Genomic DNA, 24,716 nt, shown 5'->3' with positions numbered 1-24,716 from the left:
TTATTTATCATAGAACTGTCTCCAATGTCACTTCTTTTAATTCAGCACATCTTTTTTATGACTGAAAGGAGGACTTCTGTGAACAGAAGGTATCTTCCCATTTTTAAAGGAGCTGTGATCCAGTACAGGCACCTGAAAATGGAATGGGGGGCATTATTTGTCAGTTGTGCAACCTGTCATGCCACCACATTTGTCAATTAAATACTGTGGAGACTTCCATAAATGAGGGGTGGGGGGCTGTTTTTTGCCAATTCCCCCTCTCCCTTGCTGCGCCCTGCACTAACTTGTGCTGTACCAGAGGATCCCAGAAACCTCTGGAGCAGATTTGGGGACGACTTCAAAAAGTTGCAAAGATAATCCAGAGAAAATTGTGCGCCCACTTCCATTTGTGAGAACTGAATCCCACTTGGATTGATTAGTCCAGTCTGACTCAGCCAACTTGCAGAGCACCTGAAGTATTTGCTTCAAATCAGCCCTAACTTCCTTATGTTGACCTTTGTAAAAAGATTTTGGCACAATGCCAACTGTACTTTCCTTTCCCTTCAGTTTCATGCACCAGTATACTAACAGAAGATGGGATATTGTATCTGAATGCACATTTTTATGTAACAGCAACACAGATCTGAAGTCTGTAGAAACTTCTGTGGGTGCACAGCACACATGCTTCTGTGTCAGTTCACTGGGCATAGCTCTTTGTAGCCGGTTGGGGTGTCTGAAATATTGGATCTATGGTATTTCCCCCCACTACAGTCGTGCCTCGCAAGACGAAATTAATCCGTTCCGTGAGTCTCTTCGTCTTGCGGTTTTTTCGTCTTGCGAAGCACGGCTATTAGCGGCTTAGCGGCTATTAACGGCTTAGTGGCTTAGCGGTTATTAACGGCTTAGCGGCTTTAAGAAAAAGGAAACAAACTCGCAAGAACTCGCAAGACGTTTCGTCTTGTGAAGCAAGCCCATAGGGAAATTCGTCTTGCGGAACGACTCAAAAACGGAAAACCCTTTTGTCTAGCGAGTTTTTCGTCTTGTGAGGCATTCGTCTTGCGGGGCACCACTGTATTTTGCATCTGGCTCTGGCTGGCTGATCTCAGGGTTCTAGAGAACCAGAGCCAAGTGCAAAATAGTGGCTGGGTGGTTGCAACATACACTCAAGATTAAGAAGCAGGGTAACTGTGAACACCTGAGCAGTCCAGGAATCAGTACTAGAAATGAGCTCATAGTCCAGAAACACGCTCCTGGTTTCCCTCCCAAGATCTCAGCAGCCTAATTCAGAATTGTAAAAAGGTTCCTTTATACTACTGTTAAACAACTGGAGTCCTTGCTAATCTACTGTAAATTACTCAGCAATATATAGGTTGATTCTTCCGCCCACCTGGGTTCTATGTTTGCAAGTTGATACTGATCTACAGAGTTTCAACTGCATTGCACCACTCTGAATGCAGTCCATAATCACCAGAGACAAATTTTTATTATCATAACATTCTTCCCACAAAACCTAAAAACATTTCGTTTACTCAAAGAAACTTAGACAGAAGTACTTTTCATAACACTTTTAAACATCTAATTCAATTTTACCAATATAATGTGTATCTGATGAGTATTTTAAATCAGTACAAATATGTGGCATACAGATTATTACCAAAGCTTCACATTGTTTATAAGATTGTAATAAGCCTCATAAAATCAACTCTTTATCTAGTAAGTAAATTGATTACTGCTAGCTGGATAATCTCTGTCTCACTGGTTTAAAATTCCTTGTTCATTCCATTTATAGCCAGTAAGCACTCAAGTATAATAATATGGAAGCAAAAGTTGTCACTGGAAGTGCAAGTTGCTCCTGTGACACAGAATGCTGTTTACCTGCATGGAGTGATACACAAGCTGCAACCCTACCTGAACAGAGGTGGCCTAGACTCAGTTATCTATGTTGTGGTAACTTCCAAGCAGGGGCGGAGGAAGGGGGTGTGGTAGGTGCAGCCCATCCCGGGTGTCACCACTGAGGGGTGACAAAATGTCGGGCGGCACTCACCACAGGGCCTGCAGCGCCCCCGAGCCATGTGTCTCTCCTGGGAGAGATGCAGTGGCTTGATCATGTGCAGGCTCCACGCTGCCCAATTGGTCCGCCCGCTGCCTCCCCCTGAGCTGTAGAGCAGCTGTGTGGGAGGAGGCAGGCAGACTCTGGAGCCCCCGCGGTGCACCCCATCCCTATGGGCGGCTTGCCCGCCCCTGGGCACGCTGCCCCAGGCGCCTCACCAGCTTCCTCCACCACTGCTTCCAAGTCAGATTATTTTAATGAACTATATATACACACTGCACAGAGGAATCTTTGTATAGCAGGAGAGAGGAATCTTTGTATAGCAGGAGCTCCACTGGTGCAAGGTCTTTCCACCTGATTTCATATGATCGTATGGCAATTTAATAAAATTATAAAGGTAAATTCCCATTTAAAAAACACACACCTAGAAACTGGTTCCTGTAATCTTTCTGGCAAGTGATGAGCAAACCTCTGGAACCATACTGGCATGAATATCAACCTTTAAGAATAATGTGGAGATTGTTAACTCACAGGGTTGCTGTAAATCAAAACAGTCTTTAAACCAAAGGGACTTTCCTCCCTTCCAGATCCATCCGCAAGCTGTTCAAAATACGTATTTTGACAACTAACTTTATAACTGAGATTTAAACATAGCAAAATAGAGATAGCTCTTCCTGACTACTCTTCACTCCAGTTTTTCTAATGATTTCAAGATGAAGGAATCCAAGTATAAGATTCAAATACAAACCTCCATTGTCAAACCATTGACTCAAGAATGGATTCCACTGTATGATTTAACTTTACACCTAATAACTTTTTTTAATACTTATGCTCTATAGTTGTCAGTGTAGTGCCCAACAGATTTTTCCTTTTTTTTCTCCTTTTTTTCTTTATTTTTTCCTTTTTTGTTTGTTCTTTTTTTGGAAGTATGTGTGAAATAAATAAAGAGAATTAAAAAAAAAAAAAAAAAGTGTAGTGCCCAACAGATGTAACTGTAGCCTACACTGACTTCTTCCATAATGTCTGTCTGACACACCACAAACCACCTTCCTCTCCTTCCCATTGTTGTATTTTTCTTCCCTTCTTTGAAAATTGTTTTATTTGTATGGGCATTTCCTTATACATATATGAATAGCTACTGAGAAATCATACTATAAGTTTTTATACTATATTTTAAGTAACAATTTAGCATGAATTGTATAAAACAAAGCAACTTTTATATATGTCAGTTTACTTATAATGAAATAAGGACATTTGAATCATGGTAATGTTTCCCATTTTGATTATATGGTATTTTAAAAGATTTAATTAGTCAAATGAACATAGTGTTATGAGTTTGTGGGTGCCAGACGACTATAATCTCTGGACCTAGCAAGTGTTATAATTTAACCAAGGCTTTGAATGTTAAACTGGGTGTCAGACACTGAACTCCTGGATTCAGCATGAGTTAAAATATAAGTCAGGCCAGTTTCCTGGTGAGGTAATTGCCTGGGAGATGAACCATTAAGAAAAGAAAGGAAAGGTTATGGGTCATTAAGAAAGCCAAGGTGAGAGGGCTCAGTGCCAGACAGCAAATAAATGGGGCCCCTCCTCCAGCTCTGAGCTAGTTAGAAGACAAGCCAGAACTGAGTGTTGTGTGACCTGGGGGGGAAAGGTTGAGTCTGGAAAATCAGAGAGAGAGAGAGAGAGAGAGAGAGAGAGAGAGAGAGAGAGAGAGAGAGAGAATATGATGTTTGATTCCTGTTTGAAACCAAGGCTGTGGCTATGGGAGAAACAAGACCCCTTTGGGGTGCTAATGCTGTGAACTTCTCCACTGTAGGCTCAGGTTGTATATAGGTGCAAATAAACAATATGTCATAAGGACACCACAGTCTCAGCTTTGCCACATTTCCAAAAGGAACCCTGAACCCTGGGTGAGCACCTGGAACCCCTGGAATCTCACACTGCTTGGAGGCTGGGGTGGCATACAACTACATATAGCACCAGCAATAACACTACACTGAAACAAACTGTAGTAAAATGAATTGCATAAACAATTCTCACTGAAATGTGTGTGCAAATTGTGTGACATTAGGAACCCCTGATATGTTTGGAAACATTAAGATTGTATTATGTTTCAGTACTTCATAAATTCATTACATGATGGAATACTTTTACTGTTCTGTGATATTTCACACAAGCCAAAGAAAAACAAATGATAAATAGCTGGATATAATTAGGTTAAAATTAATGTTCATTCCTTTGGTTTAATTACACTGAATATTTTTCATTTGTTTCCCCTTCTGCAATCTTGCACTTAGACTGACTGTAATTTCTAAATAATGGTGCATGAAGCAGAATTAATATAACCCAATTTTTACAAGCTAGATTGAGCCTTAGATTCATGTTTACCAGCTTATTAGTAAATTGAGCAAATGTGAAATGGAAGTCACGTAGCATACAAATATATGCAAGAGGAGTAACTTAACACTGCTTACAGTAAATGCCAACAGTGCAAAAGAATTAGTGCATTATCATTTTAGTCTACAGTGCTTAAAGTTACTTAACATTTTTATGGTTGTTGTCAGTTTCCATCACTATACATTTGTCAAAGTGATTACTACACTTGAAATGTATTTTATCCTTTTTACCATTAAATAAGGTCAATTGCTCAGGAGATATACTATACCTACTGGACAGTAAAAAAGCAAGGTCAAATCATATTGTGGATAATTCCATAAGTATCAATGGCCTTGGCCTTGCATGGCACACTGGAGCAGAAATCAAGGGACCAAATACTTAGTATAAATCTGTAAAGTTAAGACTGCAGCTAATGAGCTATGCTGACTTAAATGAGTGCACTGCCACATGTTAAACATCAGTTATTAGTCCATGAAGTAAATCTCCACCAATTCAAGATTCTGCTAAAAGGGGCTAGGAGGTTAAGGCAAACTGTCCCCTGGAATAAAATTAGATAAAAATATAATGTGGGTGTCCTAAACAAACCATATGAGAAATAATAGAGGAAAAGAGGAAAAATGAGAGGCAGAAAGTGGTAGTTTAAAACAATGACAGAAGTTTGAGTAAAGAAAGGATGGAGGAAACTGAGTGGAAAATGGTAGTTTTCAATAACAGGAGGAGTTTGAATAAAGCAGTGATGAAGAAAAACTGAGAGGAAAATTAAGATTTAAAACAAAAGCAGAGGTTTAAGTAATGCACGGATGGACACTGAGATATTATTTTTAAAAACAGACTAGTTTTAACAAGAAGAAACAGCAGAGATAGGTACAAACCAAAAAGCTCATACCAGTTCCCTCCAACCCTGCTATACTCAAACTTCTGCTATTGTTTTAAACTACCACTTTCCCATTCTGTGCCCATCCTTTCTTGCTCCCATGCCATGGCCACTACTATTGTACAACCTGCCTTTACTTTTGCCTCCCAACCCCCTTAGACTTCATGCAAGTCCAAAATTCTGAGGCAGCACTATAATTCCTCCAAAGGGAGGGTGGGTAGCATGTATCCCATCCTTGTCAAAAACATCACACCCGTTTATTTTGTCTTCAAAGTGGCAGCTCCTCCTCCATAGAGCTAAATCAATCAATATTTCAAGAGAGCTCTGCAAGAACCAGGTACTGCATGGCTAGGGGATACCAACTGCTTCAACAGCTTTGCCTTTTACTCTTCTGAACTTAGACAGTGATTTCTCACCAAACTGATAACCTCTATAAAACAACAACACAGGCATCGCAAAAATAGGCCACTTGTTGCATCTTATGAAGAAAGGCCTGCCTCAGAATACCACACTGAAACAGCTGGACTCTGGGGTTTTGTATAGTTTTATAACATAGTTTTTTGTAAGCACAATAAATACTAAATTGAAATTTGCCAAGCAAGTTAACAAAGTATTTGAAATGCTGAAGCTGGTCAGATCAATGTGACTTCTGTAGTGTATTCATCAGTAGCACAAATGGAGGGACCAGAGCTTTATTTATTTTCAGAAAGGATGTGGACACTTGAAAAGAAATAATGTTTGTCTAAATGTTTGTCTAAAAGACATGACCCAACAGATGCCAATAAAACAAGCATGACAATGGTGCACACCACAGTTTAGAAGCACAGTTTTGAGTTGCTGAGGACTTCGTTCAAGTCTTAACAGGTAGATTTTAAAGGCTAGAAAACCCTTGAGAAACTAGCTGGTCTTTACTGGTAAAAGAATATTTATCTCACACAATTAGAAGGACAAGATCACTTCCACATCTCTAGGAACTAATAGTCTGCCCAATTGCTGCTCTATTTCGCTGCAGAGTTCAAGGCAGATCTTAAATTGTTCAATTGATTTTATAATTATTAAAATACCATTTTTCCTGCCTACAAATACTGACATATCATTGCCTATCTGAGACAGCAGTTAACTTAAGCTAGCAAATTTCATTTTAATGAATATTAATAATTTAAACTCCTAATCGTTTAGAATTGGAATATCATTTTGGAAACAAATATCCAAATATCTAAAAAATAGGTACTGTTTTCTTCATACTCAGGGAGACCCAAAGCATGCAGAACTATATAAGTTTGTAAATTAAAAGCTTACTATCTGGAGAAGAAATTTCTGCATTCATACTAAATGGCAAAGAAATGAATTTGTATCTTTATAGCCACGCTTTTCTTAGTGTAGGAGGGCATGCTGCCCTCCATTCACAGCTCCATTATAGTCCTTCAGTTCTGCATTGATAACGATGGGCAGTTTTCATTCCACCATGGGAGTGTGTGTCTCAAGGAACCGAAAGTCAGGTAGATTAGACAAGACTATCAGTTAAGTCTATGGCAGACTGTTCATATTGAAAATGTCAGTAGGGAGAAAATCAACAGGGAGAGACCGAGAGTTCCCTGCAGTGTATCCTGAAGCTTATACTATATTCCTTCTCAGGGGCACCATCTCTAGGGGGCCCTGGGGGCCTGAGCACCCACATATTTTTGTTGTGGGTGCTCAGCACCCATACTGCAGTGGCTCGTGAGCTGGTTAAACAATGCCCATGGGCCGCTTGTGGCCCATAGGCCTTAGCTTGCCGACCCCTGCTGTAGTCTGTCTTATAATAAATAACTTTAGAACTTCAGTATTCAATATGCTTCAAATATACAGGTTAGCGAACTGCAATGTTTATGATTAATCAGTTTTTTACTTTTCTGGAAAATCATGCAAAGTCCACTTCTGAATGTAATTGAAATAAGAAATCTTTGGAAAGAAATGCTTAAGGGCAAGGGGTTTACAAGACAAGGTTTTAAAAATAGCTGCTTCTCTCATTTTTCAAGCACAGTTTTCAGTGTAGTTAATGTTCAAAAGGTATATAGTATGCTCAGGACCTCACACTAATGTAATAGAGCTGTTGCTCATAAGACTAGATTTTTCAACATGTACAATATGCTTGGAAACATGCTTCAGATGAAGTTGTTGAGACCTTGACTTGATATAGGTGGTTTTTTCATAAGTACCTCCTTATCTTCCCAACCCCATACAAACTAATAGAACAATACACCTGGAAGAAAAGAGGCTCCAGCTTTCTAAAACAGTAGTGTGTGTATGTGTGTGTGTGTGTGTGTGTGAGTGATTTTTCAGAGCACTTGGATTGGCACAGAAAAATTAACTGAATTATTCTAGGTTTTTGGAAGGGAGGAGGTGGATTTGGGCAATCTGAGGGGAGCTTTCAAAAGGTTGCTCATTACTGCTGATTTCTAAATATGAAATCCTACAAGACAGTCTTCTATGGCCCATCCACAACATATGTTTAAAGCACATTTAAAGCATACAGCTTCCCCCAAAGAATCTTGGTAACTGTAGTTTACGTACCACAGAGCTACAATTCCTAGCACCTTTAACAAAATACAGTTAACAAGATACTATAGCCATGTGATTTAAATGTGCTTCAAGTGCATGCTGTGGATGTGAGTGGCAAACTTGAGTACCTTTTTCACCTCTGGGAAGCATACTGAAAATTAATTAAGATGTTGTTGTGAACATGCTTTTAGTAATGCTGAGCGCAATCTCTGTGTCAATAAAAGACAAGAAAATAGAGGTAGAATAGAAAGAGAGAATGCCAAAATAAAAACAAATGGTTATATGCAAAGTTGTTGGTGCTCAACAGAAAGCTAGAGAACATGATTGGAAATCTATGAGTAGGTTAGCAGAGTTAGTGGGAATTTGTGTTTACTTTTTTTTTACAATGTTATCATCACAAGGCTTAATTTGTACGGAAAGTTACATATGGATCCCTATCAAAGAGACACAGCCATGCTCATGAAGATCCATCTGGTGTTATTTCCCCCAGGAGGCCAAAGTCACTCAACTGCTATAATTTGAATACGAACAACAACAAAAAAGGTTATGAGGGAAATAATTTAGAGAAAAGTACTGGAAAGAAAAATAATTTCATACTGCATGGTTTCTGTGCAGATTCTCCCTCCTCCCCGCCATGTCCAGTTGGAAGAACATGCACAGCATGAAGAGCCAAAGGCAAGCGTTGTTACTGAGTTAGATATAATTGAAGAAGGATGAAGTCAGAGATTAGCACAAAGAGAGGAACTCATGATACCATGTCAAGGAACATAGGTTGCAAGGCTTCATTTGAGGAAGACCTCAGTCCTGGGACCTGTTTCCACTGGCGGAGGAAGAGGGGTGCGGTGGGTGTGGTCTGCCCCAGGTGTCATCCGGGGGGGTGACATCGCTGCGCCGCCCCCTGGGCCGCTTGCTATGGGTGGTGCCCCCCTGGGGCGCTTGCCTTGCCCCCGCGGGCAGCTAGCCCTACCCCAGGTGAACAGCATGTGCGCTGCTCCGGGTGCTGGAGCAACTAGCTCTGCCTCTGCCTGTTTCTACTACTAGATAAATAGATAAGGATTTTTAAGTTTCAATCTTAAGCAACAGGAAACTATCAAATGGCACACATTTAACAGAAACATCAACAGATGGCTCATGGTTGGTTATTCTGCCTTCAGTGGGAAATGTAACTTCCCTACTTAAATATTGCAAACATGGCATCACAGTGCTACTCGAGGTGCGCAGTGAAAGGTTTGACTGGTAAAGTGCAATCAATATAGTGTTATGCCAGGCATAGGCAAACTCGGCCCTCCAGATGTTTTGGGACTACAATTCCCATCATCTCTAGCTAACAGGACCAGTGGTCAGGGATGATAGAAATTGTAGTCTCAAAACATCTGGAGGGCCGAGTTTGCCTATCCCTGTGTTATGCGTTTGTGGGGTGCCAGACTACTACAATCCTCAGATTCAGCAAGTAAATTTAATTAAGGCTTGGGGTGTTAAAAAGTGTGCTAGAAATGTCTAATCCTTGGATATTACAAGTGTTAAGAGCTAATTACGCCAGGCTAGCCTTCTGTGTTGATGTGATTGCCTAGGTGATGGGCTATAAACAGAACAAAGGATCAAAGGGACGTGGTGTGAGGCAGCAAATGGGCGGGACCCTCTCCCTCAATAGATTAAAGCCAGAGGAGAGAGTTTGGAATTATGTGACCAAGAAGCAAAGCAGCAGGCAGAGTATGGTGTTTGATTTCTGTTTGAAAATAAAGCTGTGGTTTCGGGAGAAACAAGTTCCTTTTGGGGTGTTGATGCTCTGAACCCCATCGTAGGCTCAGGTTGTAAACAGAACCATAGAATTGGAAGACATGCTGAGGATCATCTAATCGAACCCCCTGCAATGCAGGAATATGCAGGTGTCTCTTACCAGGATCAAACCTGCAACCTTGGTGTTTTCAGTGCCATACTATAACCAACTGAGCTATGTGTACATAAACCACATATCCTAAAAACACCACAGTTTCCATTGTGCCTCATTTCCAAAAGGAAACATGGACCTTGATTAAGCACCTGGAACCCCTGGGATGTTGCACCAATCAGAGAGTGGGGTGGCGTGCAACGCTGGTGTCAACAGTGGGATTTGTGTTTCCTGGAGGAGGGGCTGTGAGCGAGGTGTTGAAATGGTGGGAAGAACAGCAACACTCCTTGAGCAGCTTAAGAGAGGGAAGCAGCAAAAAAGTGGGTGCCAGTGCCAGCAGTTGAATCAAATGGAGCAGAGTGGCTGAGATGCCTCCATGGAGAGGAGAGCGTGACGCCATGAGAGATGAGGGCCATACCACTGATAGGCTACAGGAAATTGGAAGTGACCCAGGAGCCCAGCTGCAAGGCACAGAGATGGAAGGGGTGGCCAAAGAAATCCAGAGTACGGCTGGAGCTGCCTCTGATTTCTCCACTCTCTGGGAGCCTGAACATGAAGAAGAAAGTGCTGCAGAGAAGGGTGAGCCGAGGAGTTGGTCTGATTGATGCCTTCTGTGGAAGAGGGGGAACAGGATTTTCACAAATCTAGGTCTTGGTTATAATACATGGCTATGAATATGTATATTTTAAAAAACTGAAAATGCCTTCTGCTTTTAGGGATGCTTGAATAGTTGCAGGCATGTGCACATGTGGTACTAAACAGTAAATGTACAGAAAATAAGTTGTCAGGCCACAGCCCTATCCAAAAGCATGGCACTCACATCTGGAAACGCTTACTCTTAATCCCTGAAGTGTGAAGCCTCTATAATTATTTAGTGGTGAAGGAAATGTACTCTCCACTGGTTCAGGGACACTATCAACTATTCTATGTACAGATGCACAAATTAAGGCTTGGCTAAAATAAAAGAGTGTCAGAAGCCTACTCTGCTTATATGCTTCTTTCCACAGGACTTCGAACTGATGCAAGCCTATGTAGTGTATTAGCCTTAGGGGGAAATGGGATTATTTGTAAATTATGCACTAAAGATAATATGTGATCTAGGAAGTATAAGCTGTTGAAGGTGACAAAAAGACTAGATTGGGGAGCTGCAAGGAAAGCAAAGCAAAGGAAGATCTGATAGGGAAAAAAATAATAGTTGGCATTCTTTTCTGTACAGTACGTATAGCTAAACACCTATGATATATTGTTTAGTTTCTCTTGATACTATGTCCTGTAGTTCATTATTTACCTTATTTACCAGGCAGGCATTTCCTGGGTGTCCAAGCAGACATTGTAATCAATGCAACTTTTATAATGTAAAGCAAACATTTTTTTAAAAAAATCATTAGGAAAAGAAGCAGTGGGAATCTGCTTGATTTATTTGGCCAATCCATATGGGAATAGCTTCATAAAATTTGAACACAGTCCTTGCAGATTGCAACAGCTGAAAAAGATGATAATCCTGCAATTGTCATAAGAATTTTGTAGGCAATATACTACCACATGGCAAGAGCGGAAGAAACCATTTTAACAGGTTGTATGATGTTGGCATTTTTATTTTTCGGAGGCAGCAAGTGATATAACAGCACTCAGTAAAAGTGCTCTTGTTCAGAGATCCTATCAGCCTGAGGTAGGACCCTTGATGTTCTTTTCAGGCTTTTTGCCATGTGTTGCATTTTATGGAAGAGTGAAGAAAATAAGGATGTCTTTCTTCTTTTCAACCTATACATTTGCCTGCTAAGCTATATAACAACAAAGGGTTTAGGTTTGGGGCTGGCTTCCACTTCTGAATCTGAGCATATTATTGCAATATATTGACGGATGGGGTAGGCTTAGAAAAGTAGGAACGGGGGGAAATGTCATAGCCAATGGAGGGGCCCTGCAGTCATGTCTCTCCCTGCACAAAAACCTGATGGAATGGCTACTAAAAGATGGCTGTTTCCTAACATGAAATGATGTATCTCCATCTCTCTCACTTCCATAGCATTACAGAACAGCTGCTGATAGAGGACAGTTAAGGAAGAGGCCTGTTGAACCTGGCTTCTCAGAAGAAATTATGGAGGGATCCTATAATCCAGGCATAGGCAAACTATGGCCCTCCAGATGTTTGGGACTATAATTCCTATCATCCCTGACCACTGGTCCTGTTAACTAGGGATGATGGGAATTGTAGTCCCAAACATCTGGAGGGCCGGAGTTTTCCTATGCCTGCTATAGTCCCATTCCTCCTCTCCTGGAAACAATCTGTCCAGACAATAAAATGGCTCTCCTTATACCTTATTTTGCTCTATGTCTCTATGTCTTTCTACTTCCCTTGCCAGTTACCTGATTCCATTCCACCCCCCCAAACCTGGTTGTTGGTTATTTCCCACTAAATCTATCAATATTGTGTGCCACTGAATTTAAATGCCCCTTTAGAGCATTTTTCCTAAGTACTTTTTGTACTTTGGGAAACCTTAGGTTGGCTTTCAGACTTGATCTGCACCTCCTGGACTAATAAGCAGATGGGAACTTTGTTGTTATTCTCTGAATGTTACAATTCAGTTCTTGGCTTAGATAGGTATTGAAATGCATTTAAACCTGTTATATTTAAAGATATATGTTTAGAAGATATTTACTTAGATATCTAATGCAATTGTAATTTCTGAGTGGATTTATTTTTTTAATTCACAGCTTAAAGCATAAACAGGGAAGAACAGATTGATGATTTAACACATGTGCCAGTGACATGGATCAAACAAATAAACTGACAAATAGACTGATTGGTCCATACCTAACTTGTTTGTTAACCACAGAGATGGCAGAAATATGAATTCACACTATGGTAAGAAAAGAAGTAATACATTTCAGATCCAAACAGGAAACGTCATATGCTTACTAACAAGGTTGGGAAATGATGAAAGTGAATGGTTAAGCCTACATCTCTATTTGTTTTCTGCCTCACCTTATTGAAGCTGGCAGCAATAATAGTCCCTAAGATACCAATGCAGACAACATAGGAACATGATAACTGAAGCACTCTCTGTTTAAGATATTTTTTTGGAGATTCTAGTAAGAACTCCTAAACACCATCCTAAGCAGATAATGCTTCACAAGTGGTGTGGTATTTGTTAAAAGGAACATGACAAGTAGGCATCACTATGGCATACAACAGCTGATCTGCTCCTATGGCAAAGCCACCATTAAATTGCACTCAAGGCTGAGTGGCCCACAAGGTAGGGATGTTTGGTAGTAAAGGCATGGTACAACCATCAGGGGTTGTGGAGGCACCAGTGGTAAATCTACTTCTCCCCACAAGGGAGTGGATGGAGAGTAAGGTTGTGCCAGGTGGTTAGCTTGCTTGACTGCCTAGGAGCAGGGCTTGCAACAGAAAGAGTTATAATCAATCCCTTGGCTGGACTTAATAGACACGCCACATTCCTTTAATAAAGTTGTGGCCTCTTTAATCCCAGCTAGTGTTGTGTCTCTATTTTCTGCCTCCTGCAAATTGCAATAGTTTAACCACAATGCAGAAACTTTAATGACTGTTGGATGCTGTTAATTCATCAACTAGATAAATATGATGCTGTAACTGTCAAAACCAAGTGGCTTGATGTTGCCTAGCATTGAGACACCAAAGAGGATGTTGTTTATGCTTTTGAAGCAACTATTTTCTGATTTATGAACTCATAAAGTGATCTGTCACTGAAAATGTAGAACTGATGAGTTGGGTAAAAAAAACACCAAAATTCCAAGCATCAAGAAGAAAATGAGAAAAGCACACATGAACAATCAAATATGCAAGAAAGACATCTCTCAACATATCCTCTTATGTTCAGTATCAACAATTTATGTTGCTTTGGAGCAGAAAATCATGTCCAAATTCAGAAAACATTCAGATATAATGTTTGCTTTCTGAACAGGCAAGAAATGTATGGTAACTCCTTTGATAATTTAAAGACCAATAGCAAAGAAATAATTTCTTTTATGAAATCAGACATAGAGCAGGAGCAATGTAAAGGCTGGACAACAGCTTAAGATGTAAATTTCCCGTATTTTCAAACAATAGAGTTATGCAAGATGTGTGGGCACAACAAAAGATTAATGTAAAATGCTGCTGCACATGATAAAAATGATTTTCACTGAAAAATCTACAAATTAAAAAATACTTAATTGTACACATTTAACACGGCAATATATTGAATTCTAATATTAAGATGAGATAAATTATAAAAAGTAGGGTGACTGCATTATTAAGCTCTTTCTACCCATGTTGGCAACAAAGTATAAACTACAGAGAAGTCCTTTTTGTGAGATCCCAAATGCAATAAATAGGTAGATTAAAAAGTGATTTTTCTACAGAAATCAAAAAGCTTGTAAAAGTGACAGTTGAATAGACTACAAAAATTAAATGTGTGTCACAGGAAATTGTCCCATTTGTTCCAAACAACTTCTTTGGTACTCTTTTCATGGATGAGTTGTCCAACCAGTGAGAGCGCTACATAATGCGTATCACACTGAAGCCAACACTTATGGTCTATTCAACTATCACTTGAAATGTTTAATTTGGACAGAAGAAGAGGCTGATTTGCATGCTCTGACCTCTAACTGAAAGTACTACCAGTTAGCTATGCCAACGTGTAAATAATTTTTGAAAGGGCTGGAATCTGCCTCTTTGGGGGCGAGGGTATTTTGATTCCACTCCAACCTCCCCCCCTTGCAAAATTCAGTCTAGGGTAGATTTCAGGAGCAGTATCTTTTAATACTTATTTTCTTTCTTATTATCAAGCAGCAAAATAAGGTGCAAGATGTTTAAAGCAATGGTAGCTGAACAGACATATACAGTCAAAGAAAGGACCAATACACATTATCATTCTTCTTGAATTCTGAACTTTTTTTATTGTATTTCAAATGTATATTGGTGATTATACTGTCTTTTAACCCCAAGGAATCCTCAGAATTCTTTACGTTATATGTAAATCTTTTTCTATGCTATCGATTGAAGTGGAGGCTCTACTTGAAACATCCAGTATGAACCAGTAGGCTCCAAAAAGAGTAGAATTCTCACAGTTGTTTCAAGGCAAGCTGAGATAATTAGTTGACCGCCCCAAGCATTTAATCATAATAGTTTGATACTTACTTGATGTAGTAGGGCACTTTGTTTGGCGATATTGCCCTCTCCCAGGGGCCCTGGACAGAAGCTGTTAACAAAAAACAAAACAAAAACGAAACATAAAATCAAATAAAAGAGACATGGAGGTCAAGTTCAATGCAAACAGGAAAGACAACATTAATCTCTGGAATTACAATTTTACACTTGGCCACACTGATATGGGTCTGTTTGCTCAGTTGCCCATGAAGGCAGGAAGGATTAACCTGCTGTTCAGAAATTTCTACTCTAATCTGAGTGAAATTGAACTCATTCAGCTGCAAAGATAAATGCAAAAACCTCTTCAACTACTAAACTTAAAGAAACGATAAGAAACTGAAGAAGCATGCTGCCTGTCTTGTGGGACAGAAATTTTAGGGCTTCCGCAGCCCTTGCTTCCTGCTGCCTTGTCTTCTACATTTTCCTCTTAGTTGATTAACTGTCATCAAACAAAGTAATACCTTGGTTTTCTTGTGAGAATTGAAAGACTTACCAGTTCATGTTCCTTTTTTGCTTCCATTGTCAAATGCATATATTATACAGAGTTTAATAATAAGATATAATGAAGATGCTGGTGTGAGCACATAAAAATCCAAATGTGCACAGAGGCTGTGAAATAGTATTGTGGTCCCTACAAATTCCAGCACTTTAAGCACCACATCACATTCAAAGTCTAATGAAATTCACCTGTAATTACCTTTTAAACAAAATACAGCTGAATACTATGAGTAAATTTCAAGTGATTTCTTTTTAAAGCCAAAAAACACACAAAAATCCCTCCACTTAGAACATGTGGAACTTGGGGGTATTTTCATCCATTTTATTTTTTTGTTTTAACATCTTGCTGTGATGCTATACTTCCATGTTGCAGATTGAAATAATGACCAGGCTCAAATCCAATTAAGATTTCATTGAGAGTGCATAACTCTATGCAATTATTTATTGTAGCAGGAATAAAATAAAATAAAAATACAAAAATACATTGTCCTTCACGTTTGTTTGGTTCTATTTCATAGTGATAATTTCTGTAACAGTCCTATTAATTACTGCCCCAGTAGAAAATGTTCCACTGCTAAAGATATCATGCCTCTGAACACCAGTTGCTGGGAAACACAACAAGGAAAAGTGCTGCTGCTTATGGGTTTCCCATAGGCATCTGGTTGGCCACTGGCCTGATCCAGCAAGGCTCAGGAGATTTGTGACTTTGTGCTGTTGTCATGTCACAACTTAGCATATCATTCAGGCAGAGTAGTGGAACTGTCATTATAAATTTTAAAGACACACTGGCAAACAAGAAACAACTAGCAGACAAAATGGCTCAATACACGTGTAAGATACATTATGTATGTATTTTCCTATAGCAGTGTTTTATGTTAGATGCAACAGTATCTTGGAGTATTTGAATTAGCTGAGAAACTTTATTCTTCATACACTGAATAGGTCATTTAACCTACAGGTTGCCATGTTCCTCAAGAGCAGAAAAGTGGTCATCTTTAGTGCATCCATATATCATGTACATAAATATATATGCTAGGTAATTATAGCATTTCTTGAAGTGGCATTATCTCCCCTATTTGTGAATTAATCTAGTCAAAACTTACTATCACATAATCTTATGTAGAGAGCATTTTTGTTTTTTTGTTTTTAATGAAGGCAAGCAGTCATCTTCACTGGAACTAAATGCCTTGGAAATAACAAACAATTCTGTGACGTTCTGCATAACTGGATTTAATGTTCCATCAACAGATTGTGCTGAGGCTGCCCATCGTGCAGTTTTTGCTCTGCTGGGTGATGCCAGCCTTGCATAAATTTGAGTTAACAAAAATATGTGGTACCTATTTCAACTCTGCTCTAAGAATCATGATCTCATTTCTGGCACAAGCCCAAACACTGCAAACAGCTGCTTCTTATCTCTGGATACCAGTAGAGGCTTACCATCCATTACAAAGCTAGTCTAGGTAATAGACATGTATCTTTAATTCCTAGTAAGACCATTTTTAGTAGTCAATCAAAGGATACTGTATGGAAAATGGTTTTTAATATGGCCAGAGAGCTCCCCCCTGTGTATTACTTGCTCAAGATAGATACAATTTCCTATTTGCAGAAGAATATTCGAAAGTGCCTTTCTGTTATGGGACTGCGCAATATAAAAGAATGTATTATCAGGCACACCAGAAACTACCTGAAATGTTGATTAGGAAAGAGGAATGTATTTCAAACCTCTGTGGCTCATTAAAATAGTTGCATATTACTCTTTTCAACTTAAAAAAAGGAATACCAAAATGTTTCATGATTATTACAACATGCAAGTATTGCTTTTTAAAAACAAAACAAAGCATAACAATATATTTCACCCTAAGAGGTCAACTATGTGCTAATTTATATATAAATATTTTAAAATAATTTATATTATTTTAAAATTAATTGTATATTACTGAAATTAGATGTAGTGCTATGTATGGAATTCCTGTGCCTTAGGATTGTTCCATTCATGGTGAATACAAAGAAATGCAAACGGCTCCCTTGATGTGACTAGGATAGTTCTGACAAGTGATGGAACTGCATATGAAAATTGGACCCTTGCCAGGCATCCACCAAATGACAGGATCAGGACGGTAGCACTTTACACTGAATCGTTACACTCTACACATTGCTCACAAATGTACGTTTTAAGTGAATGTGTGTGTTGTAAGCACAGGGAGGTGTGGTAAATTTATCAAATGAAAACTGCAGTTAATTCATGAACAATGTAATGAGATACAACCTTTAGAGAAAGCTGTGAGTTAACAAGAAGTTCTCCCCATCTCCATTTCAACATGGTTCTCCCAGTCTCCATTCTATCCACCCAATAGCACTGCAAGGCAGGTTAGGCTGAAAGACTGGGACTGGCCCAAGATTATTCAGTGAGCTTCATACGTATATGATACTTGAATACTGCAGTGCACGAGTGGATTCTATTTGTCCACTGTTGTTCTCGGCCATTTCTGCAGAAGTATAGCACTTTCCCTGTATGCTTTTCATTTTGATATTTGATTTTAAAAAAAGTGGTAAATAGGGAAGCAGCTTCAGGAACTAAGATTGTTTCTAGAGAGGCATTCAGCTAAATGTTATGCAAAGTAGACCTAGTGAAAGTAATGGAACCAATTTAGCCATACTCATTCATTTAAATTAGTTTGCACAATTTTTTTCCATAGAATCATCAAATTGTAAAGTTGGAATGGGTCCCAAGAGTCATCTAGTCCAACCCCCTGCAATGCAAGAATCTCAACTAAGGCATCCATGACAGACAGATATCATAGAATCATAGAATCATAGAGTTGGAATAGACCACAAGGGCCATCGAGTCCAACCCCCTGCCAAGCAGGAAACACCATCAGAGCACTCCTGACATATGGTTGTCAAGCCTCTGCTTAAAGACCTCCAAAGACGGAGACTCCACCACACTCCTTTTTAAACCTCTGCTTAAAAACTTCCAATGAAGGAGAGTGCATCATAAATAGTAGAAATGAAATTTATTACCAAATGATATGATAGCACAAGATCCAGTCCTTCTTCTACCTGGATGTCAAGTTACACACAATGCTGGTCCCGTTATTGGATGCAGAGTAATGAGAGAACGCCTTCAACTACCTAAATAATGGTAGATCCTATTTGACTCCCAATGCCAGTAAAAATGGTTCACTTAAGCCTCATCTTAGCCAATTTTTAAAAAAGAAATAAAATATTTGTAGAATTGTTGAGAATAAAATGATATTGCTGCTCTGTAATTTCCTCATAACTGGCAAAATTATATAACACGATAACAGAGTAAGCTGCAAAACAGTTTACATTCTTTTGCATTTTAGCATAACGACACATGATAAATTAAGACAAGCTAAAGTTGAAATTCTGTTTGAATTTTAGGGTTCTGTTTGTTTGGAATAGTCCTACAGATGGAGTAATAGTTTCCCTATTTACCCATTAACTCCTAACTGTGGGACACTATTTTCAGCACATCTGTTTGATTAGACAAGAGGGGGGCAGAAATGTCAATTTTGATTCCAAAATCTTAAAATCAATGCAATAGCTGTTTCTGAAGCACTTGCCTGCTTAAGAGTTCTGGAGAACTTGGATGCTTTGCACATTCCTGTGACTTTGGGTAGGTTCTATTAATGGTATTACACATCTGTGGACTTTGGCATTTTTCTTTCTTCTTATGGATCAACAGAGCTACCTTTACTCATTATGTGTCCTGAAGAACTATGACTCTAGCTGTTCAGGGTGGGTGGAATCTACAAATAGAGGGAGATAATCTTCTAACACCTGGAAATTGATTTTGCAATTTAAGGGTTGTGCTCCTGCCATCCACTAGATAACACTCCATTATTTGGCTTTAATTGACTCTCTTATATTCCAAAACTAACCACTGATAAAGACTGCCATGTTTCTCTTCTCCCCTCTGCCTGCCGAGGAACCTGGTTGTTTAATTTTCATGACTGATCTGGGTTAGAAGCCAAATTTTCTGAAACAATGAGGAAAGCAGCCTTTGCTTCTTTATCACAGAATCCTAAGTGTGTAACTTGTTATATGTAGGACCTTGGAGGGGCTCACTCAGCATGCAGCCTCCATCTAGGAAGTGAGTCTACAAACTGGTCTCAGAGCCAGAACATCTAGCCCAATTTTTGTATTTGTTTTTCCTTGTCACACCATTGTGAAGTATCTTGCCTGACGAAGAGTTCTGGAAAATTCAAAAGCTCACTTTGGCTGATCCTTAAAAAAGGTACCATTCAACTGTGAACTTTGGTGTTTGTGCCTAAATATTGTTATTATTGTCATTCTGCTTTCAAATATAATGCAGACTGTCTTGCACATACACAGAGAATAAAATGTTTGAACTTACTTCCTAGACTTCAGAGAGTGGCAAATCTTCTATAAAGGTTTCAAAGTTTGAAGTTGTGCTTTATTATCTCAAGTCACACAAATGGAATTTTGTAAGGACTGCAAAAATCTATATGGCTAACGAGAGTTACTTTTTTTTAGTAGCAACAGTATACATCTACTGCATAGACAACATCTGTCTCTATAACATTAAAAACAGTTCACTGCCTGCTGCAAAGTCATCCACAGAGCGTAAAATCAATCTAGGCCTGGTTTCCTTGCATGTCACAGTTCTGCAAACAGCAATATTACACACACACCTACTTCATTTGAAGATTGTAGTGTATCAGAAAGACTGTACACTCTGTTTGGTACGTTTTTAAGACGTACTATTTGTCACACATTTCTCCTAATTAACAGAGCAGCTCTATTCCTATTCTGCATCTCTATTGACTTTCGTACTGAACTGATGATGTTCCTAATCTCTTCCTGTGTCTATTACTATTTATGATTCCATGACGCTTAGAGCTCTAACATTTGATCCTTAGTTTTAGAATGAAACCCGTGCCTTACGGTCTACCAAGACTGCCCAAACCATGATCCTGACAGCAATGTTTTGGTGTCAAAACAACCAGCTATGGCCATGAAATACACGTGGCTGTAGTGTCATCTATATGATGAGCAGCTGTTGAAAAGAAGGCATCCAACAAAAAATGGCATATTATACAATATTGCTGTAAGCTGCCCAGAGTGTTTGGGGAAACCCAGACAGATGAGTGGAGTATGAAAATAATAATCATAATAATAATATGCCTCTGTGACACTGTTCCAGGGTAATTTCCACTGATTACACGAAGTAGCCAATTATAAATGTATTCCCATATATTTAGTACCTTGCTGAAAGTGATTGCTGGACAATTACATATAAAACATACACATATTTCATTTACAGATTACAAAAGTATTTATAAAATCTATAACGTTCTTCTTAAATACAAACTATAATCAAAATACAATAATTTTGTTACAGGGACAATACAAGTACCTGGCTTTCTTTTCTGCAGAAGGGCTGACATGATTATTGATCTAGAGGTGCCAGAAGCACTGAGCCACCACATCCCACTTGTCCCAGATGTAACACTTACTTTGGGACAGGAGAAGGTGAGGCAGCAGCTGGTGATTCAAGCCCTGATAGAGTGCCTTTTCCTGCTGGCAACTGTAACCAGGACTACAAGTCGGATAATTTTAGGGGTGGGCGAGGGGGACATCATTTGTGATATGTGAACCACCTGTATCCTGCTGAGAATTCTGGGATTTCTGTTTCCAGTTCCTGGTGGGAAAAGATGCACTAATGGAGCCCGAGATTGCACGCTACAGCTAGAGGAGATGATGGCAGACACTTGGCAAATGTTCACATAGAATACTTGCAAAACTCTCAGGCCTTTGTAAGGGTTCAGTTGCAATGCTGCCAAAGGCTCAAACCCTTTCGGGGAAAGAAGTGGTATGCATATACTTCAAGTGAGGAAACAGCATGGGAGGAAACTTTGAGAGATCTTATCATGGATCTCCCACATCTCATCTTGTCTGTCTTCAATATGGTAAAACAGAACATGAGATTATGCCCCACACCCACACACTTAACGAAGAAGACCCGCAGATCACAACGCCCAGTGAACTGCAATAATAATATGTCTTTCTTTAAATATAAAATAGAGAGCAAATATATGGGGGGGGGGTTGGGGGAGGAGATGAAAATGGACCATGTATTAAGTTCACTACCAACACCTGCTTATGCTTTTATCTAGAAAGTGCTAAAGCATGTAACTTTCACAACTCAACACAAATTCTCTTTCTAGCCTTAAGTAAGCAAACAACTGCAGCCCTTAAATAACTGCATGAGCACCACAAAGTAATACTTTTACTCATCAGGTTCATAATTATTCTTTGAAAATATTTAAATCGGGACATTTCAAGCTAAATTAAGCTAAGTGATAGGTATTTTGAAAATGTTGGACTTATCATTGATGCCAGGCACAAGGGAAATGCTGAAATAAGAAGTATTATCTCAAAATGTAACCTTCTGCCAAGGTCTTCTATTGTTGTGGTATACAGAGACAGAGATGGGAAAGGCATCACTCCAATTCTAAGTCTCATTCCAGAATACTTGCTATAGATTGTCAGGGGTTTAAGCAGGTCTAGTTCACCTTTAACATCTTGCTCTTGTGATCAGGTCCTGCTTGCAAGTTTCTCACAGGTATTTGGTTGGCACAGAATGTTGGACTGATCCAGGAAGCTCTTATGTTCTGAAGTATGCAGAAGTTTATCTCTTACATTTGGACGGCCCTGTTTTCATTCAGCTACCCAAATTAGTTATTAGCGGGAAAGACTGTGTTGCTCCTGGGCAATGGAACTCTTTGTCATACATTTCCCATTTTCCTTAACTTGGTATTTAACAGTAATCCCCAACATGTCTATGTTTTATTTACTGATGGCATCAAGATACTGATAGCACACTATTCTGTTCTGTTCCATTAGTTAACATGTGTGGTATCACTATGACTGGGTACGTGGAATGTTGCTTGCAGAAATAAGGTTTAATTGCACATACAATGTGACTTTAAAATTGGACTTAAATATTCATATTTTATTGCCTTGGCTCACTTCATGACATGTTATGTAAATATAGACAATAAAACTATCACAATATTTGCCACCACTGTGTTGCTAACTATAAATAGAACCTGTGGACTAGGAAGGGCTCATTAACACACTACAGTAGTTCAACATCAGCACTGCAAAGCAATGTGATTTTTGAAAGGCCCAATATAAACTCTTATGAAATGCTGGTAGTCTTCCCTCTGGCTGCTCTTTTTCCACTCTACCTAAGCTGGGCTCCATGGCAAAGTTCTTTTTCTTACTCCCTCTTTTGGTATTGGCAACTTCAAAGTTGCATTTGTTCCAACGGATATATAAAAGGCATATAACCCTGCTGTTGTGCTTGTCCTGAGGCTTTTGTCCATACAAATAATTTCTTTTGGATTCCCTGTGTTCCTTTTATCATGATTCTTGCTTTCTCAGGGTCTTTCTGTGACCTTAGTGTCGGGCCCTTGCCCTTTCAGTTATGACCTTCCTTTCTCAGGAATAGGCTCATTTTTTATCACAGAAGCAAGGAACATCTTTCAGTCAACTCTTTTAGGTTCACATTCAAATGCCTGACATCCAGAAATTATATTTGCATTTGTGTCCCTTACTGTACTGATCCATATTCATTATCTCAGATGAAGACTTTTCACCCATGTCTTTCAGATGAAGATTCTCTAATGGAATCTACTTCCCTTCCAATGCCTGCTAAAAGTCTTTGTGAAGTGGCTTGGATTCTGTGAATCAGCAGTAGAAGGAAGATAATTGAAGAATTATCTTCAATTCTCTCTCTCTCCTGCTTCTTCAGAGGGTCAGGGGACTCACCTGAATGACATGGGATGGGGGGGTGTGCAGTAGAAAATGGAAATGGACAAAAATCAGGTGGTTTCCTTATCCAAGTAAAATGCTACTTGCACAAGATGCCTCCACTTAAGTTTGGGCCATGACCTTCTCACCAGCAGCCCATATGGCCTATCCCAGTGTTTCCCAACCTTTTTTGGGCAAAGGCACACTTGTTTCATGAAAAAAATCTCGAGGCACACCACCATGCCAGATGGGGAAAGGTCACTTTTTACTTATGTTAAAAAAAAAAAAAAAATAGTAACAGCATAGAAGGTAATGGTTAGGCTAGCATCCCTCTTCCAAATATGCTAGGTTTTTATTTGCAGGGACTGTTCTACATGGGAAAGCATTCAGCACTGTCATTCTCCCATCTGCCATCTGAATTGGTACTATTCTGGGTCAACTTACTCTGCTGCATGTGTAGATGAAAATGGCACCAAGTGTGGGGGAGGGGGCAGAACAGGTTTCAGATACAGGATATTAAGCATACACGTACTTCAGATTGAACTGGTTGCTTGCTTTGCAAGTTTTCATTTCCCAAATGACTGCCTTGGCAAGCGCAATACCTACCAGGCTCAACGCCGGTCTCGCGCTGCCGCTTCCCGCACTCTCAAGGACCCGGGAGGAGGAAGGCGTGAAGGGAATCCCGAAGGCGCGAAAACCTCGCGCATGCGCAGGCCTTCCGCCTGCGACAGCCCAGTAGGGTGGCCGAAGCGAGCGGCGATGGGATGTGGGAGCTCGCTCGCTCGCCGCCCCGCGTGTGCCTATGTGGGGCACGTTACAGCCCCGTGACGTCAGCGCCACGCAGGCAGCCAGGCAGGCAGACGGCGAGAGCCCCGCGCTGGGCGGCCTCTCCTCGCCGCCGCCGCCCCGCCTCTCGCCGCCCGACTCGCCCGCCTCCCTCCAGGCAACATCTCGCGGCACACCAGGCAACGTCTCGCGGCACACTAGTGTGCCACGGAACACCGGTTGGGAAACACTGGCCTATCCCATGCTGTTAAGGTACACCCCATCTGGAAAGGCTTTTCAGAGGGCACAGGGAAAAGGGAGCAACAATGTTCCCTTTTGAGAGCTTCCTTCTGCTTGCAGTTCTCAGGATATCTGCCACTGACTCTTGCCATCACTGTAATATTGTTTTATCTGAGTGAAGTGGGTGTGGTCTGCTCAAACTATTTCCTCTCTAGAATGGAGCTTAAAAGATACTGGTACTATAAGTCTGTAGCAAAATCCAACTGCTTAAGGTGCTGGTAAGTTTGGTCCTTGAAATGCAATGACCAATCCCTTCCCATCCTCAGGGGACTTTCATGTCTCTTTTAAAAATTGCTGTGTGTGTCAAGGATTGCTTCTCCCCATATAGACCGATCCAGACCCTGCAATCATCATCTGAGTCTCTTCTTCGTATGATTCTTCCATAAGAGGTCCAGAGGGTGGCAATACAAGAATGGGCCTTTTCTGCAGTGACTCCCCATTTGTAGAA

The 24,716-nt window shown here is 39.9% G+C and overlaps 1 protein-coding gene across 10 annotated transcripts in view; it reads right to left on the bottom strand.

Annotated features, from left to right (window-relative positions):
• DMD (dystrophin) overlaps positions 1 to 24,716 on the bottom strand; it is a 985,465-nt gene that overhangs the window by 111,623 nt on the left and 849,126 nt on the right. For all 10 annotated transcript variants that reach the window (XM_077927390.1, XM_077927397.1, XM_077927392.1 and 7 more), the window contains one exon: positions 14,891 to 14,951. In XM_077927390.1, coding sequence (XP_077783516.1) covers positions 14,891 to 14,951 — 61 coding nt within the window. The remainder of the gene's footprint in view (positions 1 to 14,890; positions 14,952 to 24,716) is intronic.

This window comes from Podarcis muralis, chromosome 4 (assembly GCF_964188315.1).
Source record: "Podarcis muralis chromosome 4, rPodMur119.hap1.1, whole genome shotgun sequence".
In the NCBI taxonomy this organism is placed as follows: Eukaryota; Metazoa; Chordata; class Lepidosauria; order Squamata; family Lacertidae; genus Podarcis; species Podarcis muralis.
Note: the sequence above shows the minus strand (reverse complement) of the source record. Positions and strands in the feature narration are given on the sequence as shown.